This window comes from Camelus ferus, chromosome 32 (genome assembly GCF_009834535.1).
Source record: "Camelus ferus isolate YT-003-E chromosome 32, BCGSAC_Cfer_1.0, whole genome shotgun sequence".
Taxonomy (NCBI): domain Eukaryota; kingdom Metazoa; phylum Chordata; class Mammalia; order Artiodactyla; family Camelidae; genus Camelus; species Camelus ferus.
The window spans coordinates 4,416,157-4,442,263 of record NC_045727.1 but is presented as its reverse complement, the minus strand read 5'-3'; the positions used below and the strand labels follow the sequence as shown (position 1 = coordinate 4,442,263).

Below are 26,107 nucleotides of genomic sequence, written 5' to 3'. Positions count from 1 at the left end.
AATACTGTCTTCTTCCTTGATGATAGGAGACACCTATTTCCTCCAAATAGGAAAAAAAATTATATGCTGTTAAGATTTGTTTTACTTCAATAATTAGAGAAAATCCTATTTCTCTTTGTCTTAGCGGAGTTAGTCACAAAACTTTATGAGGCAGCTGTGAAGAAAGTTCCCAACAGTGAGGAGTATCACTCTCACCTCTTCATGGCCTATGCCAGAGTGGGCGAGTACAAGAAGATGCAGCAGGTAACTTGATCCCCAAACCTCCCGGCTGTGGGATTTTCTGTTAAAGCCTTTTTAATGTGATTTGACTATGGTGGTATGTGTGTCTGCATGTGTGTGTTTGCATATGTGTGTGTAGAATTGAATCTGTGTATTTGTGTGTGGCGATCCAGTTATTTTCTTTGTGTTTTAAAGATAAACAGTTCAAGTTCTTTAAATGTTCTATTTCGGAAATTTGATTTTTCTTCTTTTGTGGCCTGAAGGTATGTTTGGTTCGGTTCTGGTAAGTCAGCTTCAAATCATCCCACTGAATCAGATTGCTGCTGTATTTTCAGAAAATGGGCAGAAATCCCAGAGCAAAAAATGAACAGACAATAGAAAAATTAACTTTAAAAGCTTACATCTATTTTGTTTATTATTAACTGTTTATATATAGCCTGCTGAGATTTTTAAATAAGGGTGGGGGAAATCCCTATTGCTTGGGATTTTTTTTAAACTTTTTTTTTATTGAGTTATAGTCATTTTACAATATTGTGTCAAATTCCAGTGTAGAGCACAATTTTTCAGTTATATATGAACATACATACATTCATTGTCACATTCTCTTTTGCTGTGAGCCACCACAAGATCCTGTATATATTTCCCTGTGCTACACAGTACAATCTTCTTTATCTGTTCTACATTTTGAAATCCCAGTCCCTTCCCACCCACCGTAGGATACTTTTTTTTTTTTTTTTTTGCTGGATGTAGCTTATCTGCCATGTAGCACATTTTAGGTGTTCCTTGTATACACGTGAAGGAGCTACATTTGCACTAATAGGTGGGTAAAGCTGGCATCCCAGAGAAATGCAGTTTGCACTGTAAATCTCATAAAGGGTTATGATGTCAAGCTAGAATTTTTTTTAAAGAAATGCTTTGTGGGTATAATGTCTTAGGGCAAACCTTTTGTACATGGGTTTTTGTTTTGTCTCGTTTACTTGAAATACCTAATAAAGCAGGGAGGGTGGAAGATACTATATTAGATAAATCCTTTCTCTTTAAAATCAATCTTTGTATTTGCTTATGCAAGTTTTAAAATTGGAATAATTTTTTTTGACCCAAATATAATTATTTAAAGAGATTTTTATCATTATTATTTACTGTTGCGGTATATTCTCAGGAATAGTATGCAGAGATTATAACTTTTCTCTTAATGTAAAATGAGTATATTTTTTTAAATTGACAACACTAATATGTATATACATATAAATATTTAGTATCATTTTTCTTTCTAGGAATATGTTTTCAGCAAAATATATTAAATGTACATTTATGGACATAGTTAAAGAAATTACAGTTCACCTATATTGTAGGAAAAAATGCAGCACCCCATCCCCTCCCAAGTTTGTCTTTATCTGTTGACCTAGAAAGATGTTCCCAGTATACGTTACTTGCGAAGAGCAGGTTGGAAAGTGGCCTTCTACTCCCCTCACATCCGCGCCTCCTTAATAAAGGGTGTATCTCTAAGTATATGTACTGAAATGTTACCAGGAGATAGGGCTAAGGATACCTTCTATCTTAATTTCTTTTCTTTCCTTTTTTTAAAAAGCATGTGTTAGTTAGTTTTATGATCCCACAAAATATATTTTTGAAATATATATATACACATACTTACAAAATAACAAAAAGTACAACTTCATGCAATAGCAATACTAGGGTAAATTTTGAAAAAAGGGAAAAAATAATCTGCCACTTGAACAGATTTTGTTTACGTATGGTTTAACTTTACATGTTGCCAGAGATATATACAATTTTGCGTGTTGCTTTTTGGAAACATTGCACTGATGTGACTTAACAGGTTTTCCAATGTGTTTTACCCATAGCATGCTTTTACATTATTTTATTCTAGTGCATTGGAAGAATGGAGCACTCTAGTGTTAATGTTTTAGAATGGAATGTCTAATTTTTATTCTGCCTTTGTTGCTCTGAAGGTAGTTACAGTTCTTAGCTTATATATATATTTCTTCTGAAAGGAGTATGTCAGTCTAGTGTAATAGGTATTCTGTAAATTACATGTTATGCTTCATGAAGGTGAGGGCTTTTGTTTTGTTCACTGCTGAATCTTCAGTTCCTAGAATAGCATTTGCAGGATAAATATTTGTTAAATAAATGGGTGATTTGCATAAATTGGTGGAGGTAGGAGGAAGGGAAGCCAGGGAATCAGAAAATTTGAGGATGTTTGCCTCATATGACATCTCTGGCAGGAAGTATTTAAAACCATCTTGAGTAAACAGTTGCTAGTCATTCATATGGTGATTAGACTTTCCTTTTTTTGTAAGTGATATTCCTGTTTGCAGCCATGTTTTTCAAACTTGTCTCTGGTCAGAGGTTTTCTATAGCAGCAGAATGTTAACATCTGCAAGATAGGGTGTGGGCATGAAATTTTTCTTATTTTTTATATTAAAAAATCATGGTAAGTTTATATTCTATTCCTTTTTATTTCTGTATGTCATTATAAAAATGCTTTCTTTCCCTCAAGTTATCAAGTAAAACTGATTTTCTAACACTTTCCATTCCATTTCTCCAGAGTTTGATGTTAGAAGCAGGAACCTCAAGCCATCTTAGACTCTCCTTACTTATCCTGTGTGCCTATTTTGTGTCTAGATCATCTTGATTCTACCTCCAGTGTCTTTGAGGTCTCTTTCTATTTGATCTACCTTATCCTGGTTAGCTTCTTCATTGCCTCACCTCTTTCTTCCTGTTTTCTTTCTTCACAGTACTGCTAAAATATTCTTCCTAGAAGAGTATAGATACATACATATCACTTCTTTACTCCATATAGACTCCTTTTTGAATGACTTATAACAAAAGTACCTCTGTCTTTTCTTTTCGCCCTTTTTTCTGTTACTGCTCTTAATTTTTTGTTTCAGCCAGATGTTCTACTTGTTCTTCTCAACAGGTCTTTTCTTTTTTTAATGTTTTTGTTCGGTTACTCATTTTGCTCCTAATTAGAATTGATTCACTCACTTATCCATTGACCCTAAATAATTGTATTTGTGTATGTATTCTTACCCCCCGCCATCTTTGCCTGTAGGCATTCTGTTTGACTTTCAGAGTCCTTCTGAAAGACTGCTTGCTACTTTGGAGAAGGCTCTATTGATAAAGTTCTCTTCCCTACCTTTCCTTAAAAAAAGAAAAAGGAAGGAATAAACAAACTTATTAACCTTGCCCTCCTTGGAAACACCTTAGTATGGTGTTTTTGTATAGGGCATTTATTTTTGTTGCCAAGTATATTTTAGTTGTTCGAATATTTGTCTTACCTGTTTCCCTAGCTTTTAAGTGCCTTGAGGATTGGGACTCAATCTTTGTATCCTTGGCAGGGATAGATGGTTCCTTTCACTTAATGAGGGGCTCCATGTATTTTTCAAGTGGATTGAAGATAGGCAAAAGATTAAAAAATAAAATAGTAACTGTGTTAATTAGCTAACAGAGTTCTTAGCGTTGATTACTTGTTGGCTATTTATGGACAGATTCTCAGGTGTACGTGAATAGATCTCCTTTGCGCCTTCTTGCCATGTTCCTGCTTTTAAGTATTTGCATATTATACATTTCACAATGAAAGGGTTCAATTCTAATTAATGGTATCTTGACAGAACCTGAATATTTTCCTCATCTAAGAATTATTTTTTGCATTATGTCATAGTAATCTTACCTAATTTTGAAGTTTAAATACCCTGTCTGGATTTCTGCATTTATTTGTTTTTACTATAATTAGTGCAGTGTCTTCAGTAAAGTTATTTATTGATGTACGTTCATAAGCCAAATTTTGTGTTTGGTAGTTTACCAGAACTATATTGGATTGCAGTATTTTCTAGAAATACAGGGCTTCAGTTTGAGAGAATCTGATTCAAAAGGTGAAGTATCATTCCTGATGTAAAAATTCACCTTTGTGATTTGCCTCTACTGTTACCCGATAGAGAATATTCATCAAGTCACTAGGCACTTGACAGTAACTGGGATATTTAAACGTGTTGCTATTCTTCTAGAAAACTTCTTGGCACATATCTCGGTCATTAACTGCCCTCTGTATGGTGCTTTCTAAATTAAGTGTTTATGGCTCTCTGTCTTTCAGGCTGGCATGGCTCTATACAAGATTGTCCCCAAAAACCCTTACTACTTTTGGTCTGTGATGAGCTTAATTATGCAAGTGAGTATGGCATTCAGAATGGGATTGAGATTTTTGTTTTTGTGTATAGTTACTGTCCTTAATGTGTCCTTTGAACATCTTGAGTAACGTGTTGCAGCATGTGTCAGAGACTTAACATATTGTCAGTTGATTTTTTTGAACTGGGGAGATTTGGTATTCTTTATGAGTTGGTATGTCGGTTTATTTGTGTGTAGCACAAAGTATATTTTCCCTGGATCTTAGATCCATTATGGGTTATTTGATCAAGTATGAGCCTTAAAATGTTTGATATTTTGACTTGAGGTTTATCTTTAAGATAAGACAATATTGTTGGTTAGTGAACAAGGTTATTGAACTGAGTGTCCTTGTTTTATCACTTTGGCTTTCTGAGCCTCAGTTTGCTCTTTTGCAGAATGGAGATGCTCATCTCCCAGAGCAACTGTAAGGACTAAAATGGGATACTGTGTAGGAGAGTATGGGGAGGAAGGAATTAAAGTGTAGCAGTTAAGAACAGAGAGGCTCTGGGTTCAGACTGGTCTGCTTTCAAATATTGACTTCACCACGTCTTGGAGAGCTGTTGGGGAATCTTCTAGCCTTAGCTTACCTATAAAATAGGCAGGATAGCTACCTTGAAAGGTTGTTCACAGGGGTAAATGAGCTCTGAGCAGAGTCTTCGGTGATTTTAAAATGATTAATATCATGCATTCATTTTAATTATCATTCTAAGATAATTAGCTAATAGTAAGCAGTACTGTAAATAGAATTGGCATTCCTCTTTTAATATGTGAAGATCTCAAGAAGACATCTGAAAGGATTTTCTCTTCAGATACCTAGTACTCTATATATAATAAACAGTATAGACATACACCTTCTTAACATATTTCTAGAAAAATGTATGAATGACCTATTTAAAAGTTATATCATAATGTGGAAACTGCATTTCAAGAATGCATAGGATAATGACTCTTTAGTAAAGAAATCTCTTGTAAAGTAAACCACTGTCTAATACATCTTGGCAAGTTCAAATTAGGTCTGATATTTGACATAGTGGATTGATAATTATGTGCTGGAGTCACAATAATGGTCTGCATGGTAATACTATAAATAATGCAAACGGGGGAAATTAGAGTGAAATGTTTATCTTTTCTCCTCCAGTCTATATCAGCACAGGATGAAAACCTCTCAAAAACGATGTTCCTGCCCCTCGCTGAAAGAATGGTAGAAAAAATGGTGAAAGAGGACAAGATAGAAGCAGAGGCTGAAGTGAGTAATTTAAGCCCCACTTTTGTATTTGCATGATTCTGATATTGTTACAGTATTGCAAACTGTTGCTTTATTCCATTTAGAGAACTGGGTCGTCACTCTTGCCTTTTGTATAAATGTGAAGCTTTGCAAGCCCCTGGCTTAGGTAAAATGAAGTGAGCTGTCTCTAGCATTTTTCCAGCAAGTGCTGTCTGCTGAGATAGATGCAGATAGAGGAGATACTACTGTCTCATTCTCACTGTTAGTTTCATCTCATGTGAAGATATAGTGTTCTTCTCTATTAGATAACTTTTTAAAAACATACAAATGACTAATCTTTTTATTATTGAAAAGTTTCAATTATTGCACTTCTTTGTTTTTTCTGTAAGGTTGAACTTTACTATATGATCCTGGAACGTTTGGGAAAATACCAGGAAGCCTTGGATGTCATCAGAGGAAAATTAGGAGGTAATTTTCAAAGTTTTCTTAAGTTTTTTGTTTGTTTATCTGTTTTGTTTTTTTCCCTATTTGAACATGACAAATGTTTATTTTGGAAAATTTCTTCCTCATACAGAAACAAAGATATAAAGACATTAAAAAATCATTTGTGATCATTTTATATTCTTCCAGGTTTTTCTGTATGTTGTACATTAATTTTTAAAAAATATTTTAAAATTGAAATTAATTCATGGATTCAGAAAATTCAAGGAATATGAAAGATTTTACCCCAGATCTTTAGTCCTCTGCTCTCTTTGTCCTTCTCCAGTTGCTTGGTCTGTCTGTCCTTTTAAAGTATCTGTATCTTCCCCTTCCCTTTGTTTTTTAATCACATTTGAGAATGTACTGTACCTGGCCCTTACTCAGCACGATGTTTTTATTAAAGCATTTTTTTCTTTAAAATTTTTAAATGTTAATGTTTCTAGTTAGGATTTGTATTTTAGATTCAAACATTCTTTACCTGCCTGTCCTATGAAGGCCTTTGAGTTTGTGACCTTTGCTCTGCATATTTTTATACTCAATTTTTTTTTTATCTTAACAGTGCATCTTAAAGATATACCTCACTATCTCACTCTCTTTAGTAACTGCCCAATGTTCCATAGTGTTAATGTAGACGGTTTATACATAACCAGTACATGATGGATGTTTAGACTATTTGTAAGGAACATCTTTGCTACAAACCAAATTGCCCTCTGAGAGGCTATAGTGTGCATTCCTCCCACCTTTATTTGCTGTCAAATTGTAAGAGGGTCTGTTTCTTTGCATACTTACTAACCTATATTATCAAACTGTTATATCAAACTTTTTATGTTTTTTAATCAGATAGATAAAACATACCTTACAGTTTTTTATTTAATTATGAGGGAAGACAATTATTTTTTCATTTATTTAAAGAACATTAATATTTTCTTCTTCTCAGCTACTTTTCCTTACCTTTTTCCTGTTTCTAAAAATTTGGTTAATCTTATTGGTTTGCAAGAGCATTTTACGTGTTAAAGAAGTTAGCTCTTCTCCATTGTTGAGAGAGTACTTCTTCCCTTTTTGTTGGAAAACTTATTTGTATGAACTTCATAGATGGCTTTAACTCTTCCGCTATTTTTGGAAATTTGTGACAGAGACTTTGGTTCCTACATATTTACACATCTTTGATTTCCTTAGGAGAAATTTGTGGGAATGCAGTTATTGTTTTGACACCCTTTATGGGCCTTGGGAGTAATGAAATGTAGATGAGTAGCAGATCTCTCATTAGGTCCAGCCATTAAAAAGACTTTGTTTCATATAAGTATGTATATCCTTTACTAGACTCTTTGCTGTCATAAAACTGTATCAGAAATATACTTTTTTTCTTTTCAGTAAAATAATTTTTTTGTGAGATATTAGTTTGTATCTAATAATAGTCCCATTTTCTAAGAGAGTGAATAAGAAAATGTAACAGTTTCTTTCTTGTGTTTGGACTTTGTTCTGGTTTCTGAGCAGAAATGAAACCAGCTTACCAACTTTAAAACTTTTAATTGTAGAGAAGTTGACAAGTGAGATTCAGAGTCGGGAAAATAAATGCATGGCTATGTACAAGAAGCTGAGCAGGTGGCCAGAGTGTAATGCCCTTTCCCGGCGCCTCTTACTGAAAAAGTAAGTAGATGCTTTTTTTTTGGACTGTAAGAGTGGAGTGGGGCTTTCAGGTCTCACTATTGATTTTTTTTTTTGGTTTATGTCTTCTGAGATTTCTGGGCATAAACTGAAATCTTTTAGTTGTGTGTCCTGGATATTTTTTTAAAGTTTTTGATGAGCCTTCATCTCTCAATAACAAGGTATAATGGTACTTATGCCACCGGGGTGCTGAGTGTTCCGAATGAATGCTGAAAATCATTACTGTGTCAAATTCAATATTGGTCTGAAAGAGAGAGCCCTTTCCCAACCTCTCTCTTCCATTTTAGAAAGCACTAATGTGGGGAGTTTTCTGTTAAGAATATTAGTTTTCTAGACCTGGTCATTTTATTGAGAGAAAGAGTAGTTTCTCAAAAAAATTTGACTTTGAAAATGCCTCTGAAGTTGCTACCCTTTCAGGGCTGCAGAAGAAATCTAGAGGGAAGGTTGGGCGTCTTCTAATAAAGACTAAAATATAACTTAGAAAATAAGTTGAATTATCATGGTTCCTGAGGCAGATTTGTCACAACTTGGGTTTAATCCTGTGTGCACCATTCAATCTGATTTTAGCTCAGATGACTGGCAGTTCTATCTGACTTATTTCGATTCTGTCTTTCGACTGATTGAAGAGGCCTGGACTCCTCCTGCTGAAGGTGAACAGTAAGTTGTCTTCTTTCCTGAATTACAACACTTTATAATAAGGATTTCATTGTAAGCCTAATTGAATTCTTTTTTTCTGTCTAAATAATGTATCCCTTTCAAAGTAAGATTTTTTTTTACAATTTAAAATTTTAAAATAGATACATGTTCATTGTAAACATCTTAAATTAGTACAGAAATATATAGTGTTGAAAGTGTTAGTTCCTAGTTATCCTACTATCCCAGAAATAACTTTTTTTCTCCCAGTTTTACTGAGATATAATTGACCCGGAAATAGCTCTTGATAGCAGTTTGGTGTCTTCCAGATTTATTTGGAAAAGAGAGTTTGGTGTCTTTTTTCTACATGTATTTAAATTATGCATATACAAACAAGTATTTTTATAAAAGCGGGATTATCTTAGATGTAATTGTTTAATATTCCCCCCCCCCCCCAAAATATATCTTGGGCATCTCTCCATATATGGTACATTTATGTCTAATTCATTCTTCTTGGTGGCTTAAGAGAACTCCATTTTAGAGATATACAAAATTCATTTAATCTGTCCCTGTTTATAAACACTTGGATTGTTGCTGATTCCTGTCTTGGGGGCTATTACAGATGATACTACAATAAACATGAATGGTATCTTTTTAAAAAGTGAATATAGAAATAGGAGACAAGAAACTAATTATGAACTGATGCTTTATAATATTAACTAAGTCATTTAATTTATCTCAGCCTTTATTTTTCAAGCAATAAAATTTACTTTTATTTTTTATTAGGTATATTTTATATATGTAAAATTATCCATTCTTTAAGAAAGAGGTAGAGGTGGTTAGTCGTGCTGCAGTAATCAGATGCCAGAATTGGGAGGAATCATATGTTGTGTTGACGGTCAAAATATGCTCATAGCTCTCTTTTTTTCCCACTTGTATTGTTTTGTAAATTATCAGAGTATTTTTTCTTATTTTTAATTTGTTTCTTGAAATCAGTTTGGCTTGACTTCAAGTTTTGGGTTGGACAACAGAGGCACAAAATACCTTTTTCATGTGTTTATATCCAGCTCTTTAGAAGGAGAAGTACATTATTCTGCAGAAGAAGCTGTGAAGTTTATAGAAGATCGGATCACAGAAGAATCTAAAAGTTCTCGCCATCTCCGAGGACCCCATCTAGCTAAACTGGAGCTGATTAGACGTTTACGACATCAAGGTTTTAATGATGAGTATAAATTGGGTAAGAAGCTGTAATGATGCTTGAGAATGCTGGAGAAGATATAGGGATGCCCTTAGTACCCAAGTGCAGTATCCATTCTCTGAGGCCTACAGTGATAAAGTTGTGTTTGGGAAGCAAATGTCTTCATAACATGAAAATATTTACTAATGAATGGATCACTTATAAAATTAGCCCTTAGTCACACATTCACCTTGGCTTAGCTTTAGCATCTCTCCCTGTTCCATCAGAGTGTTTGTCAGGCATTCTTTTGCTGATGCAACAACAATGTCAAAATCAATTTCAAAGTAAATTCGTTTTGTAAAAGTTTCTGGATTTCAAGAGTGAATGAAAGATTTCTTGAAAATCTGCTGTAAGCACTCGCAAAACCATTTATGAAACAACATCTGGCAGAGTTAGAGCAATTAACAGTTGAGAAAATTTACAGGATAATGACAAGATGGGAGAACAGAATGATTTGGATAGTAAAGCATTAAGAGAGGCCTTCAGGAAATTTGATGAAGCCCTTAGATGTTTTTGTAAATTGGTTCTTTTTGAGCTTACTGCACAAGAAGCGAAGATTGTCATATTGTACTAGTTGAGATTTTTGTGGGAAAAATAGCACCTCTGCCTCTAAAAACAGGAATTCTTTGCTCATTCTGTGAAGCTTATAGTTTTAATTATACCCCCAGTTTTATTAAGTTTAAGATAATAAACATTTTTACTTTTTCAGTTTCATGTTTTAAGATAAAGCTCCAAAGAAAGCTTCCCCCCCCCCACTCATCATTACAGAAATTTGGTTCTCATTAAAAGTTGATTAACTTAAAGAGGGACCAGTTGTCTTGAGATGATGAGCCCTTCTCCATACCTAAAACCTATCTTAGAACGTCTCTGTCCATTTTAATCATCCAATTAATGTTCTTTGCAGCTCATTCGAAAATTGACCGTACATGCCTCTCTCATTCCCTATGTAGATTACTCACAACAAATTTTGAATTCCATGTTGACTTCTTTCTTTTGGTCAACCTTAATAACCTTAGTTTGTGTTAGTTCTAGAATTGCAATAAAATTTTTTCAGCAAAATATTAAAATAAATTTCAAAGAATTGCTTTCTTTTCAAAGCTGGATATAAAAAACCATGGGATCTGCTTTCACATTTGGTATATTTTCCCCATCTTTCTCTTCCCTCTCGCCAGCTGGAATCTTATAAATTGGTGAATTTTTCTAGTCTCCACAAAAAATTTTTTTTTTTTTTTTTTTTTTATCAGACCAGTGAGTGATTGTTAGTCTCTTTTGGATCACAGAGACTTGTGAGAATCTGCTTAAAGCCATGGATCTCTGTTCCCAGAAACATGAGCAGAAATTGAGACCTAAAATCTTATAGAGGCCCTGTTAAAAATGTCTGCTTCCAAACTCTAGTTCAAATTGAGAGCATTTTATTTTTACTATTTTTATTTTTAATTTGAGGAAAAATAAAATGGACTGGTGCCTTTTTACATATCCAAGTTTAAATTTTCCATAGTGAGTGACTTTGGAATTACTGGCCTGTGGCTCTCCATTTATTTCCTCTTCTGTTGGTGTGCCTGTTAAAAAACATTATCTTTCATTTAGATAACATATATTTAATACTTGTTAAGTAGTTCAGGAACTGTTGTGGGGAAAAACGTATTTGTTTAATGTTTGCATGTAAACTTAAGTCTTTATTTAAAGTTTAATGGAAAATTTTAAAGTATTTTAACTTTAATTGAATGAAAAACTTCACATTTCCTCAGTGTAATAACAGGTAAACTGAGTTTGTGAGATTCAACTCCTTTTCAAAGTATTTATTTTGAAACTGGCAAGCCATCTTCCAGCCCTCATTGTCATTCTCATTCAAGCAAAATTTTCATTTAATTGAAATAAATGTTTTTCAAATCAGACTTCTCACTTAAATTAGAAATTGCTCCATCCATGAATAATTTAGTGATTTTTCCCCCCTCTCTCTTAGGTGATCCAGAAGAATTAATGTTCCAGTATTTTAAAAAGTTTGGGGATAAACCTTGTTGTTTCACAGACCTCAAGGTGTTTGTTGACCTCTTGCCTGCTACACAGTGTACAAAAGTAAGTACAGTTGAGAATTCTGTTGGGTGCATGTATTTATTATAACTAGGTTAAATGTTTGGGTTTCTGTTCTAAAATGAGTAAGAGTGGTGAGCATGAGATATCAAGATAACTGCTCTATCAAGCCAAATTAACAGTCTTACAAACTCAGTTTACCTGTTATTACACTGAGGAAATGTGAAGTTTTTCGTTCAATTAAAGTTAAAATACTTAAAAAATTTTCATTAAAGTTTAAATAAAGACTTAAGTTTATATGCTATCAGGTTAAAGGCATGATTTCTTGTTAAGTTAAGCCACAGTGGGAATAAACCCCTGATAGATAACTGGGTTCTCCTGTTTTGTATTTATATATGTGTGTATGTGTGTGTGTGTGTGTGTGTATTTGAGATAATTGTAGATTTACATGCAGTTGTAAGAGAAGTAATACAGAGAGATCCTTATACCCTTCACCCATTTTGCCCGAATGGTAAGATCTAGCATAACTATAGTGTAATGTCATAATTAGGAGATTGATATTGATATGATCCACTGACCTCATTCAGATTTCACAAGCTTTACATGTGTTCATTTGTGTGTATATGTGTGGTATGTTTGTGTGTATTTAGTGCAGTATATAATGCACGTGGATTCATGTGACCACCATTATAGACAAGATACAGAATAATCCCACCACAAGGATCCCCCCATGTGCTACCCTTTTTTCCCCATAGCCACCTCCCTGTATTTCCCCCTTTACCTATCCCTCTCCCTCAGCAACTACTCATATGTTTTCTATTCTGTAATTTTGTCATTTTAAGAATGTTATATAATGGAATCATATTATGTGTAACCTTTTGAGATTGACTTTTTAAACTCAGCTTAACTCCCTGGACTCACCCATGTTGTTACATGTATCGTATCGTGTTCATTCCTTTTTATTGCTAAATAGTATTCCATGGTATGAATATAGCACAATTTCTTTAACCTGTTGGAGACCATCTGGGTGTTTCCACATTTTGGCTATTATAAATAGAGCTGCAGTGAACATTTGTATGGGTTTTTTATGTGAACATAAGTCTTCATTTCCTTGAGAAGAATACCCAGTAGTACAGTTGTGGGGTCTTATGATAGCTACATATTTGTTTTAAGAAACCACCAAACTTTTCCACAGCAACCATACCTTTTAAATTCCTGTTAGCAGTGTATGAGTGATCCAGTTTCTCTGCATCCTCATCAGCATTAAGTGTTGTCACTATTTTTCATTCTAGCTATTCTAATAAGCGTGTAGTGATGTTTCATTATGGTTTTAATGTGCATTTCCCTAATGGTTCAGGATGTTAAACACTTTTCATGTGCTTATTTGCCATCTGAATTTTCTCTTCAGTGAAATGTCTGTTGCTGTCTTTTGCTCATTTTCTAGTTAATTTGTTTTGTTTTGTTTACTGTTGAGTTTTGAGAATTCTTTAGATATTCTAGATATAAGTCCTTTGTCAAATAGGTGTTTTCAAGGTTTTTTCCCCCAGTCTGTAGTTTTCATCCTCTTAACAGAATCCTTTGCAGAGCAAAGTTTCAAATTTTGATGAAGTCCAATGGACTTTCCTTTTAATGTCTTACCTGATTTGCTGGAAACTATAGCAGGTAATTGCTGATTACTTCAAATCATGATTTATTCTTGCTGAAGCAGTCTGAAACTTGAAATCTTAGGGATTTTTAAAAAAATAAATTTGAAGACCTAAATAGATATTTCTCCAAAGAAGACATACAGATGGTCAACAGGCACAAGAAAAGATGCTCAACATTGCTAATTACTAGAGAAATGCAAATCAAAACTACAGTGAGGTATCACCTTGCACTAATCAGAATGGCCATCATTAAAAAGTCTACAAATAATAAATGCTGGAGAGGGCGTGGAGAAAAGGGAACCCTCTTACACTGTTGGTGGGAATGTAAATTGGTGCAGCCACTATGGAGAACACAATGGAATATTATAAAAAAGAATGAAATAATGCCATTTGCAGCAACATGGATGGACCTAGAGATTATTATACTAAGTGAAGTAAGTCAGACAGAGAAAGACAAGTATTATATCATTTACATGTAGAATTTAAAACTAATACAAATGAACTTATTTACAAAACAGAAGCAGACTCAGAGACATGGAAAAGAAAATTAATGGTTACCAAAGAGGTGGGGAGGGACAAATTAGAAGTATGGGATTAATGGATACACACAACTATATATAAAATAATTAAACTGTATAGCACAATGAACTATATTCAATGTCTTATAATAACCTAGAATGGAAAAGAATCTGAAAAAGAATATGTATTACATATGTGAATCACTTTGCTGTATACCTGAAACTAACACAATATTATGTCAGTTATAAATTTATAGTTCAATAAAATTTAAAAAATAAACCTCATTTTGGAATAATTTTATTTACAGGAAAGTTGTAAAGATAGCACAGAAAGTTACACAAGACTCTTCACCCAGCTTTCCCCAGTTAACATCTTAAATAACAGCGGTACATTTGTCAAAACTAAGAAACTGAAATTGATACATTACTATTTACTGGCCCCTAGACTTTATTTGTATTTTGTAGCTTTTCCATTAATGTCCTTTTTCTGTTCTGGGATCTAATCCAAGGTACCATGTTGTAGTCAGTTGTCATGTATTGGGAGTTTTTGTAGTGAATGAATCGATTCAAATCAATTATATATTGAGAAAGGGGATCCATATCTGTAGACTCTTCATCCACAGCAACATGAATTGGATTGCTTACCCATTGATGAGAACTTCATACCCTGTTCCTTATTAAAGGCTTTTAGTGTTTAGCCTAGAGTATCCTTGGTAGTAGGCAGTGGAGTACTGTACAGTTGGGAAAGCAGTATGCCCAAGGTAGGATAGAGCATCATATAAAGAAATACTGATATGTATCAAGAGAGTCTGTGACTTTGATCAGCGTTATTCGTGAAAAAGTCTAATGAGTGAAGATTGGAAGTCTTCCTATCACAGGGCTGCCACTACCTGGAAGACCAGAAAACCTCTGTCATTCCCATGGGGAGTGAGTGAAGCTCAGTGGGAGCACAGTGGGGATGACTAGAGTATTTGCTTGGTGACCATAGCCTTAGCCCACCAGGAGTCCATACTTTGGCAGTCTTTTGGGGGGGGGTAGGTAATTAGGTTATTTATTTAATGTAAGTACTGGGGATTGAACCCAGGACCCCGTGCATGCTAAGCACAGTGCTCTACCACTGAGCTACACCCTCCCCCATCCTTTGGCAATCTTGAGGTTGCACATCTAGGGCAGATGGGGCAGTGCATTTCCAAACTGGTAAGTAGCCAGTGGTCTCTATTGGGCTCTGAAATGACTATCACCATTCACTTTGGTTTAGAAAAGCTGTTTTCGGGATGTTGTGCTTAATAGAGTGCATGCCAAGCTTTAGAAGTTTTCTAGATAAATTGTAACATACCCAGAAAAGAGGGTTCTGGGTTTTAGGAGGACTTGAAAGCCTATGAGAGAAAGGTTGAGTAGAAGAGAGGTTTGGTCTGGTAAGGACAAAGTACTTTCTTATAGTTTGAAAAGCTCTCTTGTAGAAGAGGGATGAGAACAGGGACCAGCAAGAAGTTGCTGCAGGGAATTAAGAATTTGGCTCAGTGAGAAAAATCATCTTTATAGTCAGAATTCTCTAAAAATACAGTATGTGAGTTTCATGTAACTAGAGGGATTTAAGCAGAAAATAGAACCATTGGGAGAGATTCGTTCAGTAAGTGTTGGACATATTTGCTGAGTGCTAAGACAGGGAACGATTGATCATGTTTTATAGTGCTTGCCATCTTATAACTTGAAACATAAAATGTTGGGAATGCATCAGAGGAATGCTTATGTTGCCTTAAGCTGAAATTCATATAGGTTTGCTAATATAAATTTAGTATCAGTAGCTCTACTTGATTGGCATGTTTGAAAATCTTAGGTCACCTATGTGGCACCATATAGTAATAATCTACTGGGAGGAACCCTCCAGAAGTAACAAAATACTAGCAGTGTTGAAGTGGTCATTGTTCAGTGAGACAAAGGTTTTAAAGCTGTTGCAATGAGTTTTGTAGTCCTATGTAAATTTTTATTTGGGAGGGCTAATTTTGCTGCCACAACTTTTTAAATGTAGGATGACTTCAGTAGCTAAAAATCCTGCCACTCAGCAGTATGTTTGTCAGAGGGTTGCAAACTGTCCGAGTAAGGTTCATACTGAGAACTGTTGTCCTAGTGAATTAGGAGACACATCTTTTTAAAATGAGACTAGCCTCTAAGAGTGGGCCATTGAGTCCAGTTATCCTTAAGTGGCTCACCCAGGGTGACGTTTTTATCTTTTGTTTCCTTTGCCTTGGGGTTTTAACCTAACAATAAAGTGATTCCAGTTTTTAAAGAAGCTTTTTGCATAGCGGTAAAACTGTACAGTTTAGAATAGAGAATGGATGTATTGTTTCATGACAGAAACTGGAAGATTCTTCAGCATTCATTAGAGAAGGCTTAATAATAAATACAACTTGATATATAAAATGGTTTACAAGAATGGAAGAGCTGGCAGTAGAAATTATATAGGCATTTAATCAAAAACATGAAAACCAGTGCTGTGGTTTCTTGTTACAGATATGATTATCTGATCATAATAATTAAAATGAAAATTCATACAACTGTAGACAAATTGAAGCAAAATCATTAACAGATGTGAAACTGCATGATGAGTGGGATTTTTATTTTAATTTACTTTTTATTCGTATCCAAAAATTACATATATAAAATTGGAAAAGTCAAATGGTACTACAAGGCTTATGTTGAAAAACAATTGCAGCTCTTTGCCATCTCCAGCCCTGGTTCTGGCTCTGTACAGGTAAATCACTTTCAACTCTTTAACTGTTTCTTCTGTTATACACCTCCGTTTTTCTGAATTATAGGCTTTGTTTATTTTTACAGTTATAGTCTTCATCTATTGCTGTCCTACTGTGGAAGGCGATCATTTCGTTCATAATATCCCACATCTTCCCTTAAGTACTTTCCCCCCAGTATAGTTCAGTCATAATTCAATATATTTTTATGACTAGATATTCACAGCCACTTCGTTTATGGAGATTACCTTTCTTGCACAGCTTTCTTGGAGTTAATATTTTTTGTTCAGTTCACCCCAGTCAATCTGACAGAACTGTAAAGATATAAAACTCCTCTTGGTGTAGTCTGGAACATTAGGGAATAGTTCTGTCCCATTCTCCCCTTAGGTCTGTAGTATTGCTGGTTCAGTTTCTCCTGGGGGTAAAACAAAACCTCTGGCTCCTGCTGGGTTTAGGAAGTCAGTTAATGAGCTTGGGGAGGGGTCTAACTTCTTAGAGAGAATTTAGCAAATTCTCCTGTTTGTCTCACCAGCACTTTAGCTTTTAGGCACACCTCATGGCCTTAATTTCTGAGTCTTCTAAGGTGCTATGGCTGGAAGAGGCTTGCTGCTTATTGGTGGTGTCCCTATTGCATACTGTTGGATTTCAGCTTTCTCGGCCCTCTATTTTGATCATTACTTACCACCTGCCCTTTTTAAATCTTGTTAATGTTTTTTATTTGGTGTCATCTCTTCATATGTTCTTGATCCTTAGAGGCTGATTCCTTTTTTGTTCTTTACTGTCATCTTAATAGGGTTATGGAAGGGAGTAAAAATAAGCCTGTGTTTAATAAATGTGTGACTGGAACTGGTATTTTTAAAAATTTATACCAAATTTAGAGAATTAAAAACTTGTTTTTAAATTGAAATATAGTTGATTTACAATGTTGTATTAGTTTTTGGTGTACAGCAAAGTGATCCAGTTATACGTATGTATATTCTTTTTCATAATCTTTTTCATTATAGGCTATTGCAACATTTTGAATATAGTCCCCTGTGCTATATATACAGTAGGACCTTGTTGTTTTATCTGTTTCATATACGTAGTAGTTTGTATCTGCTAATTTCAAACTCCTAATGTATCCCTCCCTCCTTCCCCTGTGATAACCATGTTTGTTGTCTATGTCTGTGAATCTGTTTCTGTTTTGTAAATAAGTCCATTTGTATAATTTTTTTTAGGTTTCACATGTAAGTAATGTCATATGCTATTTGTCTTTCTCTTTCTGACCTCCTTTACTTACTATGGTAATCTCTTGGCCCATCTATGGTGCTGCAAATAGCATAATTTTGAGAATTAAAGACATTTCAATGCAGCTGTTACCATTGGGAAAAACTGGGTGAAGGGTATGCAGGATCTCTCTGTGTTATTTCTTACAACTGCATGCAGTTATAATTATCTCAAAATTAAAGCTTTGATTAAAAATGCAGTTTAAAGTGACTGACATGATATAATCATTACTTTCAATGTATACTGTTTAAGAATTTATTATATCAGTATAATAGTAGGTTTGTTTGGAGTAACCTTTTTTTATAGTCTTCCTAATTAAACATTTTCATTGCTGCATTATGTATTATCTTAATATATTACAATTTAGGAAACATTTTCACAATTCTTTTCATCTTTTAGTGCATATACTACATGGTATTGACAAAATACCTTTGGCCAGCAATGAACGAGTGTGCTAGTCTCACTGGAGTTTTATCAGCATTGTGTACTGTTAGAAGTGTTTTTGTCTTAGTGATTTTGGTAGACAGAAAATGGTATGCTAAAGGGGTTTCAATTTGTATTTTCTCTTGATATCTCTTTCTAGACTATTTAAGTATTTGTTAATTATGGCCTACTAAAGACTAGTTCTGTTTTGAGAACACCTGTGCACCTTTCTTCCCTCTACTTTGCAGTTTATTAATCAGTTACTTGGAGTTGTTCCTTTGTCAACACCAACAGAGGATAAGCTGGCACTGCCTGCTGACATCAGAGCTCTGCAGCAACATTTGTGTGTGGTGCAGCTGACGAGGTTACTTGGCTTGTATCATACGATGGATAAAAATCAGAAATTGAGTGTGGTCAGAGAATTGATGTTAAGGTACCAGCATGGACTGGAATTTGGTGAGTAACCGTTCAAAATGTGCAGTCGTTCCTTGATCTGCTAAGACTTTGAAGTCACTTTATCGTTCATAGCACACTGTTTTAACAACGCTTTTGGCAAGGAAAATATTTTGTCAAGTGGGAACACTATCCAAGTAATAAAATGCAAAGCCTTTCTGAAGCTTGGCGTTTTGAAAAATTGTAGTTGGCTCCCAGATGTCCATATCCTTCCTGATCTGGTGAGCTTACTCTTCATCACATTGGGGCTCATATGAATTTCATAGAGTTTATGATTATTGTCATATTTTCTGCTTATAGACCTTAATATTCTTAATATAAAGAGTATGTAAGTGAACAAAAAGAATAAGTTGTGAGATAAATAGTTTAGAAGTAGATGATCTTCAGATTGTTTAGACATGTGTGATAAAATATAAATTATCTGACTCGATGATATTAGTATTTCTCTAACTGTATTCTAAAAATACAGGTCAAGTAGCAAGCATAATACTTTAGTTATACATGGCCTTTGGCTTCTGTTCTTTTCTTTACCTAACACCTCCTTCCAAATCTTGCTGTTCTCCTTTTGAGACCATTTGGAATACCACCTCTGTTCTGAAACCTTTCCTTCTGCTCCAGCTGAGTGTGGTCTCACTTTCTTTTGACTCTTTTGATTCATGGCTTATATTTTTCTTCTGGTATTTTTACCCCATTCTTATTAGTTTCTTTTCCTCTTTTTTCTCTTCTCCCTCCTGTCAGTTTCTTGCTTTAAAAAAATCCTTTGGGGCAGTAATAATTGAACAAATCTTAAAATACAGATATGATTTTTTTTCCCTATAGGGAAATCCTGTTTGAAAACCGAATTGCAATTTTCAGACTATTACTGTCTCCTTGCTGTCCATGTGCTTATTGATATATGGAGAGAAACAGGTAAAAAGCAGCAATTTCAGTTTAACTTTACTCTTTGTTTTTATTGATTATAAATCCTTAGGCTAATTATATAATCCAAGAATTTGATTTATGCTTTAAGGTTTTCCTTCCTTGCCCTTCTACAGGGTGCTTCTAGAAGAACCCAAGTCTCCAAGTACCCTCCTCTCTGTAATCAGGATAATCTTAAATCAGTGGATATCTGTTCTGTTTTTAAATGTTTCTGAATAGTGAGTGAACAACCTATTACAAAGTTACAATAATTAAAATACAGAGTAACTGATTTAGAGTTAGATGTATGGGCCCATGGAATGGGATAGCCATTTTTGTTCACTGAAAAAAAATTATATACCGGAAAATACTCTCTTTTTGGAATATAGTTCAGATTAGCCTATTAAGACAAAAATGTAATACGTGGTAAAGGAAGCATCATTCATGAGTTGTTGAACAAGAGAAGGATAATTCAGCAAATGGTACTGAGATTGCCTTTTCTTTAGGTCTCACCCTCTGATGTTTTCACATATTAGCAGCTTTTTGAGAAAAATATAACTTTAGCTACTTATTGCGTATTATTCATGAGAATAGCCTACAGAAGAAACAGAGCTGGGCAGACAGTGATGTACAAGATAAGATACAACCCTTGCCCTCGTGGATCATTTCACTGAGCACTCAATTTTGATATTATCCTCCTCATGCTTAAAATTCTTCAGATACACTATTTTCCTGAGGATGAAGGTCAACCTTATTTGGATGGTTTACAATGCTCTCTATAATCTAGCCTCTACCTGCATCTCCAGATTCTTAAGTACTTAGAGCCCTGAATCTACTTTTTTTTTTTTTTTTTGCTACTATCACTGAACATCATGTCGCCTATCTTTGAAATAACTTTCTTACCTCCTTCATCTAACTTTTATTCAAACAGTGCCTCTGACCAGCCTGTCTTGATTTCACCCCCTTTCTCACTGCAGATTTTATGCCCTTTCTGAACTTTTGTAGGACATTGTATATACCCATGTGATACTGTATTGTACCAGGGGTGGGGACGAAATCCTTTTTATCAGAGTACTTGTTATCTGGAGTCCCAGATTCATGAGATTGCTTTGGGCCATAAAAGTCATCTTAATATAAAAACCATTAAAGAACTGACTACTTAATAATTTTGTCCCTATTAAAATACCCTTTCCCACTTATTTCTAGCATCTGTTCTTGCTCATAGTGACTATGACTTTGCTAATCTCTTGGTTTTTGAGCAAGATATCTGACCATATAATAATAATAACTACAGTCAACATTCGTTGATCATCAGGCACTTGAAAGTGTTTTATATGAATTTAAACCTTGTAACAAAACAGTTAAGATTGTTACAGTTTAGAGAAAGAAATTAGATAGACTATCCAAAATCCTATAGTGCAAATAAATGGTAAGTTATAGCTATTATAAGGATGCAGGGTTTCTTGAAGTCAGTGAAAGTGATGTTGAAATGCTCCAATCATAAGCATAGTCATTGTTCAAGGTAGATCTGACAAAAATTAAAAATGTATAAAAAAATTGATGAGAATGTTGAAAGAGACTGATTTGAATGTGAAAGGTTTAAGAAGAATGTGTTAGGAAATTGATGGTGCTCTGAAATATTTTTGCAACAAAAGCATTTCTTTATGATTGTGCTGCAAAAATAAAATGGGGAGTGAAGAATATCATTTTCTCCCTCCAGTTTTATTGAGATATAATTATTACATTGCATTGTATTAGTTTAAGGTATACGATATGATTTGATGCATGTATATATTGCAATACCACAATAAGTTTAAAGTGTCACATAACTACAGTTTCTCCCCCTTGTGACAAGAACTGTTAAGATCTTCTCTCGTAGCAACTTTCAAATACACAGTACAGTATTGTTAACTATAGTTACCATGCTATATATCATATCCCCAGGACTTACTTATTTTATATATTTTCATTATATCATTTTGTTATATTACAAAATTTAGTTAGAAAAATTTTGCTCCCCAAGTCCTCATCAACTCTTGATGCTCCTTAATTGGTGAAGAATTTGCATAGGGTTGTAGTTACATACTAAATTTTGTAAAATAAAATTAGATGATAAATGTCTTCAGAACATTGGGTTTAATAGCTCAGAAGTACAAATTAAACCACTTTTTTCTATTTGAAATTTTGTTTCCATGTAAAAGAGATCTTTAAGTTTTTTGTTTTAATTCTAAATACTAATTATCCTTGAAAAACTAGGATTTTAAGAAGTTACCTACTATCTATAATTGTCCAACGGTCTCTTCTACTCAATTCTGAGCCTCTTGAGACCAGGAACCACCTATGACTCTTATCTCTGGGTCTTATATTTAGTGTTACTGCAGAGTTTAGGCCACTGATTATTGAATTAAATAAAATTACGGTTGTGAAGACCGGGTAACAACATGGGAAAACACAAAATTGGATGTATGCCATGATTACTACTGTGTATAAAAAATTATAGTTCAAAGCAGTACATTAATCATAATGGCAGTTTGAGTAGATCATGGGTAGTTTGCATAGTTTGGGTAGGATTATGGATGATATTTATCTAAAACTCCAATTTTTGGTTATATCTTGTTTCTTTTCTCTTAGAAAAAGCATATACAATATAATTTTAAAAGCTCAGTGCATGACTTATTTTAGCTATTTTTTCTAACTGTAAAAATATCTTTTATTGTAATTTTGGAAAACAGTTTACTTTAACCTTACTTTTCCAGCTTCTAAAAGGCACTCTAACATTTTTATATATTTCTTTCTCTCTTTCTTGTGCATATTTTATAGACTTGAGATGAACTCTTCACACTGATTTGAATTCTGTGTGTTTTACTGAACATTATTACATAATTATTTTCCCTCACTATTAAAAACTCCTTGTTAAACGACTGTATGATGTTTCCCTGTGTGGGTGTTACTATAATTTACTTAATCATCTGTCCATTATTAGTACAATGAATATTTTTGTATAAAAATTTTATCTTTATTTCTGGTATTTTCTTTAGATAATTTCATAAAAGGGAAGTTACTTATTTTTTAAGACTATTGATGCATGTAACATATTGAATTTTGGTAGGCCAAAAAAAGTATATCATTTAGTTTATTAATGAGCAGTTTTGGGGTTTTTTTTTTTTTTTTTTTTTTCAAATATTAGTTGACATCCTGTTAGTAAAGTACATGTGGAAGAAAAATGATGTCTAGAGAAAGCATCTGTCTGGGGTCTTGTAGAGAAAATCCAGTACTGGGAAGGTTGGTGGATTCCATTTCTCCTTCAAAATCCATCTCTTCTCAGAATCTAGGGTCCTGTGAGATTCTAAACTTCTCTCTCCACAAGACCTGACACCTTAAAGTTTGCATCATTTTTGCAGATGCAGTTTAAAAACTGAAGTCACTATTGAGGGACTGTCTATTCAGGGAAATTCTCTGTTTTGCTTACAGTTGTGTATCTAAAATTTATTCTCGGCCACCTAACCTCATTCTTAGAATAGTTTGGAGGGGTGATGATGTCAGGAAGTTTTTGTTTTTTGTTCTTGAGACACCTCCATTTGCTGTCTAGATCCGCGGATAATGCTGTTATATTTTGGTTCTAGGTGATGAGACCGCAGTGTGGCAGGCCCTGACTTTGCTGGAAGAGGGATTAACCCATAGCCCTTCCAATGCTCAATTCAAATTGCTGCTTGTTCGAATCTACTGTATGCTGGGAGCATTTGAGCCAGTGGTGGATCTGTACTCCAGCCTTGATGCTAAGCATATCCAGCATGACACCATTGGGTTGGTAGTATATACTCTGAATAATGAGCAGCCAGCTAAGGAAGTGGAGGGGTCCTCATATATGGAACGCTAACATTTTGATTTTAGCAGAAAAGTTGTTTCTGATAATAAGCTTCTTAGATTAAATAATCACCTATTATAATCCATTGCAAAGCATAAAGAGTTTTATATCTCTTAGCATTTTGTGGTAATTTTAAATTTGTACGATTTACAAATGATAAAAAAAAAAAAATTTCCCCCAGAGACAGCAAATAGTTATATCCTTTGGACTCTTTTTCTTACCACACATTGTTTTTGAAATCTTTACTTCTGCCTTGCAGTTGTGGCTGACACATGTGCTTTATTTCTTGACCCCAGAGATCCTTTTAATGTATATTTTGATTTTTCTTTATTTTCTCAATGCCCTGTAGAGCTGTTTAAGGAAGACAGCATTCTGTTCTCTAACAACTTGTGTTCTGTTAATCATCTGAGTATGAGAAAACATAGCATAGAACTTTAGGTCTCCCACAAAAGTAAATTAACTTTGCTGGTTTTCTTTTTAATTTGATTCTGTGGCTTAAATAATTTCTATGGCAGGATGTGTTAATGTTCCGTATGCCTAGTTATTTCTCTACCATAGTAATTTGAAGTGTAGTATTTGATACTAGAGGTGGTTAGGTATAACATTTTTTTTTCTTTCCTCCCAACCTAGTTATCTTTTGACCCGATACGCTGAATCCCTAGGTCAGTACGCTGCTGCATCCCAGTCCTGTAACTTCGCGCTCAGGTTTTTCCACTCCAACCAGAAAGATGTAAGTGAAAAAAAAATTTTTTTTTTTAATATGGTCTTGCCTGCTGAATGCACATGATTCAGAGAGCATCTTCCCTTGGTTCACAAGTCATGTGCTGAGGTGCACCACGTTGTACTTGCAAACGCCCTTAGGCCATAGCTCACTGGCTAAGGCTGTTAGAGGTAAAGGGTTATTTGTGGTTGTTAGAATGGGTGTGTTAAATAGAATCCATGTGAAGTTGCACTTAAAACTGGGTCTTAGCTGAAAAGGAAGTGTTATACATCTTAGGTCTGTCTTTTAATCTCTAAGAGACTTTCTAAGGGTATAAGAAATAGCCCACTAGAGTTTATAGTCTAGGATGCCATATATGATTCTGCCATAGCAGCTGTTCTCTGTTACCTTTATTTCTGAAGTTTATAACCACTGTTCTCTTAGCTAACAGAGAATGCACTTGTATTTTCTTAGAACTATAAAACTGACCAATTGAAGGGCATTTCAAGAAACGTAGATCAATAGCATACTTTTTTAAAGTAGCGATAAATAAGATAAAGCTTTTATGTGCCATAATGAAAGGATGGGATTTGCACCGTGTTTTTCACTGCAAGCAGACTTGGTCTCCACTTGTCAGTTAAGCAGAATTTTTTGTAGAAAAACATATGTCTCTTACTCAGTCGACAAGCAGTGCAGAACCACCCAGGAACATATGTGGAGATAAGGCTTGTCTCTAAGATAGTCACTAACTACTTGGTTTCATGTGCTTCTGAGACTCATCACTGGAATTCGGCCATGCCAGCTATTATCCACCCATAATGTTCCAATTTCATGGTCTGACAGCAACTAAGGAACTTGGCAAGGAAGCTGGTTTCTGAGGTTCTTCTTGGCAAATACTCATGAGGATTTTTTTAAAAAACTTTTGTAACTATGACGGCTATAGCTAATTTATCTTCCATCTAATTTGTTAGGAGTATATTAAATAAAAAACTGGGACAGGGCAAAAGCATTTCTGAACAATAGAATATAGGTTTGTTATTCTCATCTTGCATTAATTATGTTCGGTTATGCTTCAGGGTATGACCTAGAGGGCTGATGAAACCCAGGGTTTCTGGGTTTCATCATCATCAGTTGGCTTTTAAGCTCTTTCCCTCTCCTCCCATGGCTCCCAACAGTGACTGTATCTCTGTTCAGACTTCATTTTGTGCTATAGCTTCTGATCAGGGAGAGACGAAAGTGGGTATCAGCAGCTGAACGTATTGCTCAGAAGGTGCTGGCCCTGCTTTGGTGTCAGAAGGGCATTTCTAGTGCTTTGCGTCTAAAATCTCCTAGCATGAATGGGCAGTTGGGTTATAAATCTGGGAGTTTTCACTGTGTGTTCAAGTATCTGTGCTTGCCCTTCTCTGTTTTCAAGAAGTTTCACTAACTATTTAAAAAAAAAAAAAATCGAAAGAAAAGTGTACTTCAGATCTCATTATTCTGGGTTTCATTTCTGTATTTTTTTTCTTCTTTTAATTTTTAATTTTTAAAAATTGAAGTATAGTTGATTTATAGTGTTTCAGGGGTACAGCAAGGTGATTCAGTTATACATATATATATATATATATATTCTTTTTCAGATTCTTTTCCATTTTAGGTTATTAAGAGATAAATATAGTTGTCTGTGCTATACAGTAGGTCTTGTTTATCTGTTTTATATATAATAGTGTGTATCTGTATCATTTCTGTATTTCTAAGGAAGAGTTAAAGAAACATTTGATATACTGAAGGATCCTTTTGAAAGTTCGGTTTCTCGAATAGCTTTGAGGTGGGATTGGGGGGTAAATAAAGGATTAATCCAAGTCTGGTGACTGGTTTTACTCTAGTTTTCAATCATCCAGCATTCTAGAGGAACTATATTGTTCATGATTGGTCAATAAA

At 34.4% G+C, this 26,107-nt stretch overlaps 1 protein-coding gene across 3 annotated transcripts in view; it reads left to right on the top strand.

Annotated features, from left to right (window-relative positions):
* The window catches only part of NAA25 (N-alpha-acetyltransferase 25, NatB auxiliary subunit), a 60,815-nt gene that overhangs the window by 15,567 nt on the left and 19,141 nt on the right, over positions 1 to 26,107 (top strand). For 2 of the 3 annotated variants that reach the window (XM_032471906.1, XM_006178093.3), the window contains exons 4-15: positions 125 to 243; positions 4,331 to 4,405; positions 5,540 to 5,647; positions 6,016 to 6,094; positions 7,642 to 7,753; positions 8,339 to 8,428; positions 9,472 to 9,641; positions 11,605 to 11,717; positions 18,521 to 18,728; positions 19,545 to 19,634; positions 23,246 to 23,426; positions 24,118 to 24,217. In XM_032471906.1, coding sequence (XP_032327797.1) covers positions 125 to 243; positions 4,331 to 4,405; positions 5,540 to 5,647; positions 6,016 to 6,094; positions 7,642 to 7,753; positions 8,339 to 8,428; positions 9,472 to 9,641; positions 11,605 to 11,717; positions 18,521 to 18,728; positions 19,545 to 19,634; positions 23,246 to 23,426; positions 24,118 to 24,217 — 1,445 coding nt within the window. The remainder of the gene's footprint in view (positions 1 to 124; positions 244 to 4,330; positions 4,406 to 5,539; positions 5,648 to 6,015; positions 6,095 to 7,641; positions 7,754 to 8,338; positions 8,429 to 9,471; positions 9,642 to 11,604; positions 11,718 to 18,520; positions 18,729 to 19,544; positions 19,635 to 23,245; positions 23,427 to 24,117; positions 24,218 to 26,107) is intronic. The other variant, XM_032471905.1, reaches the window with a different exon arrangement.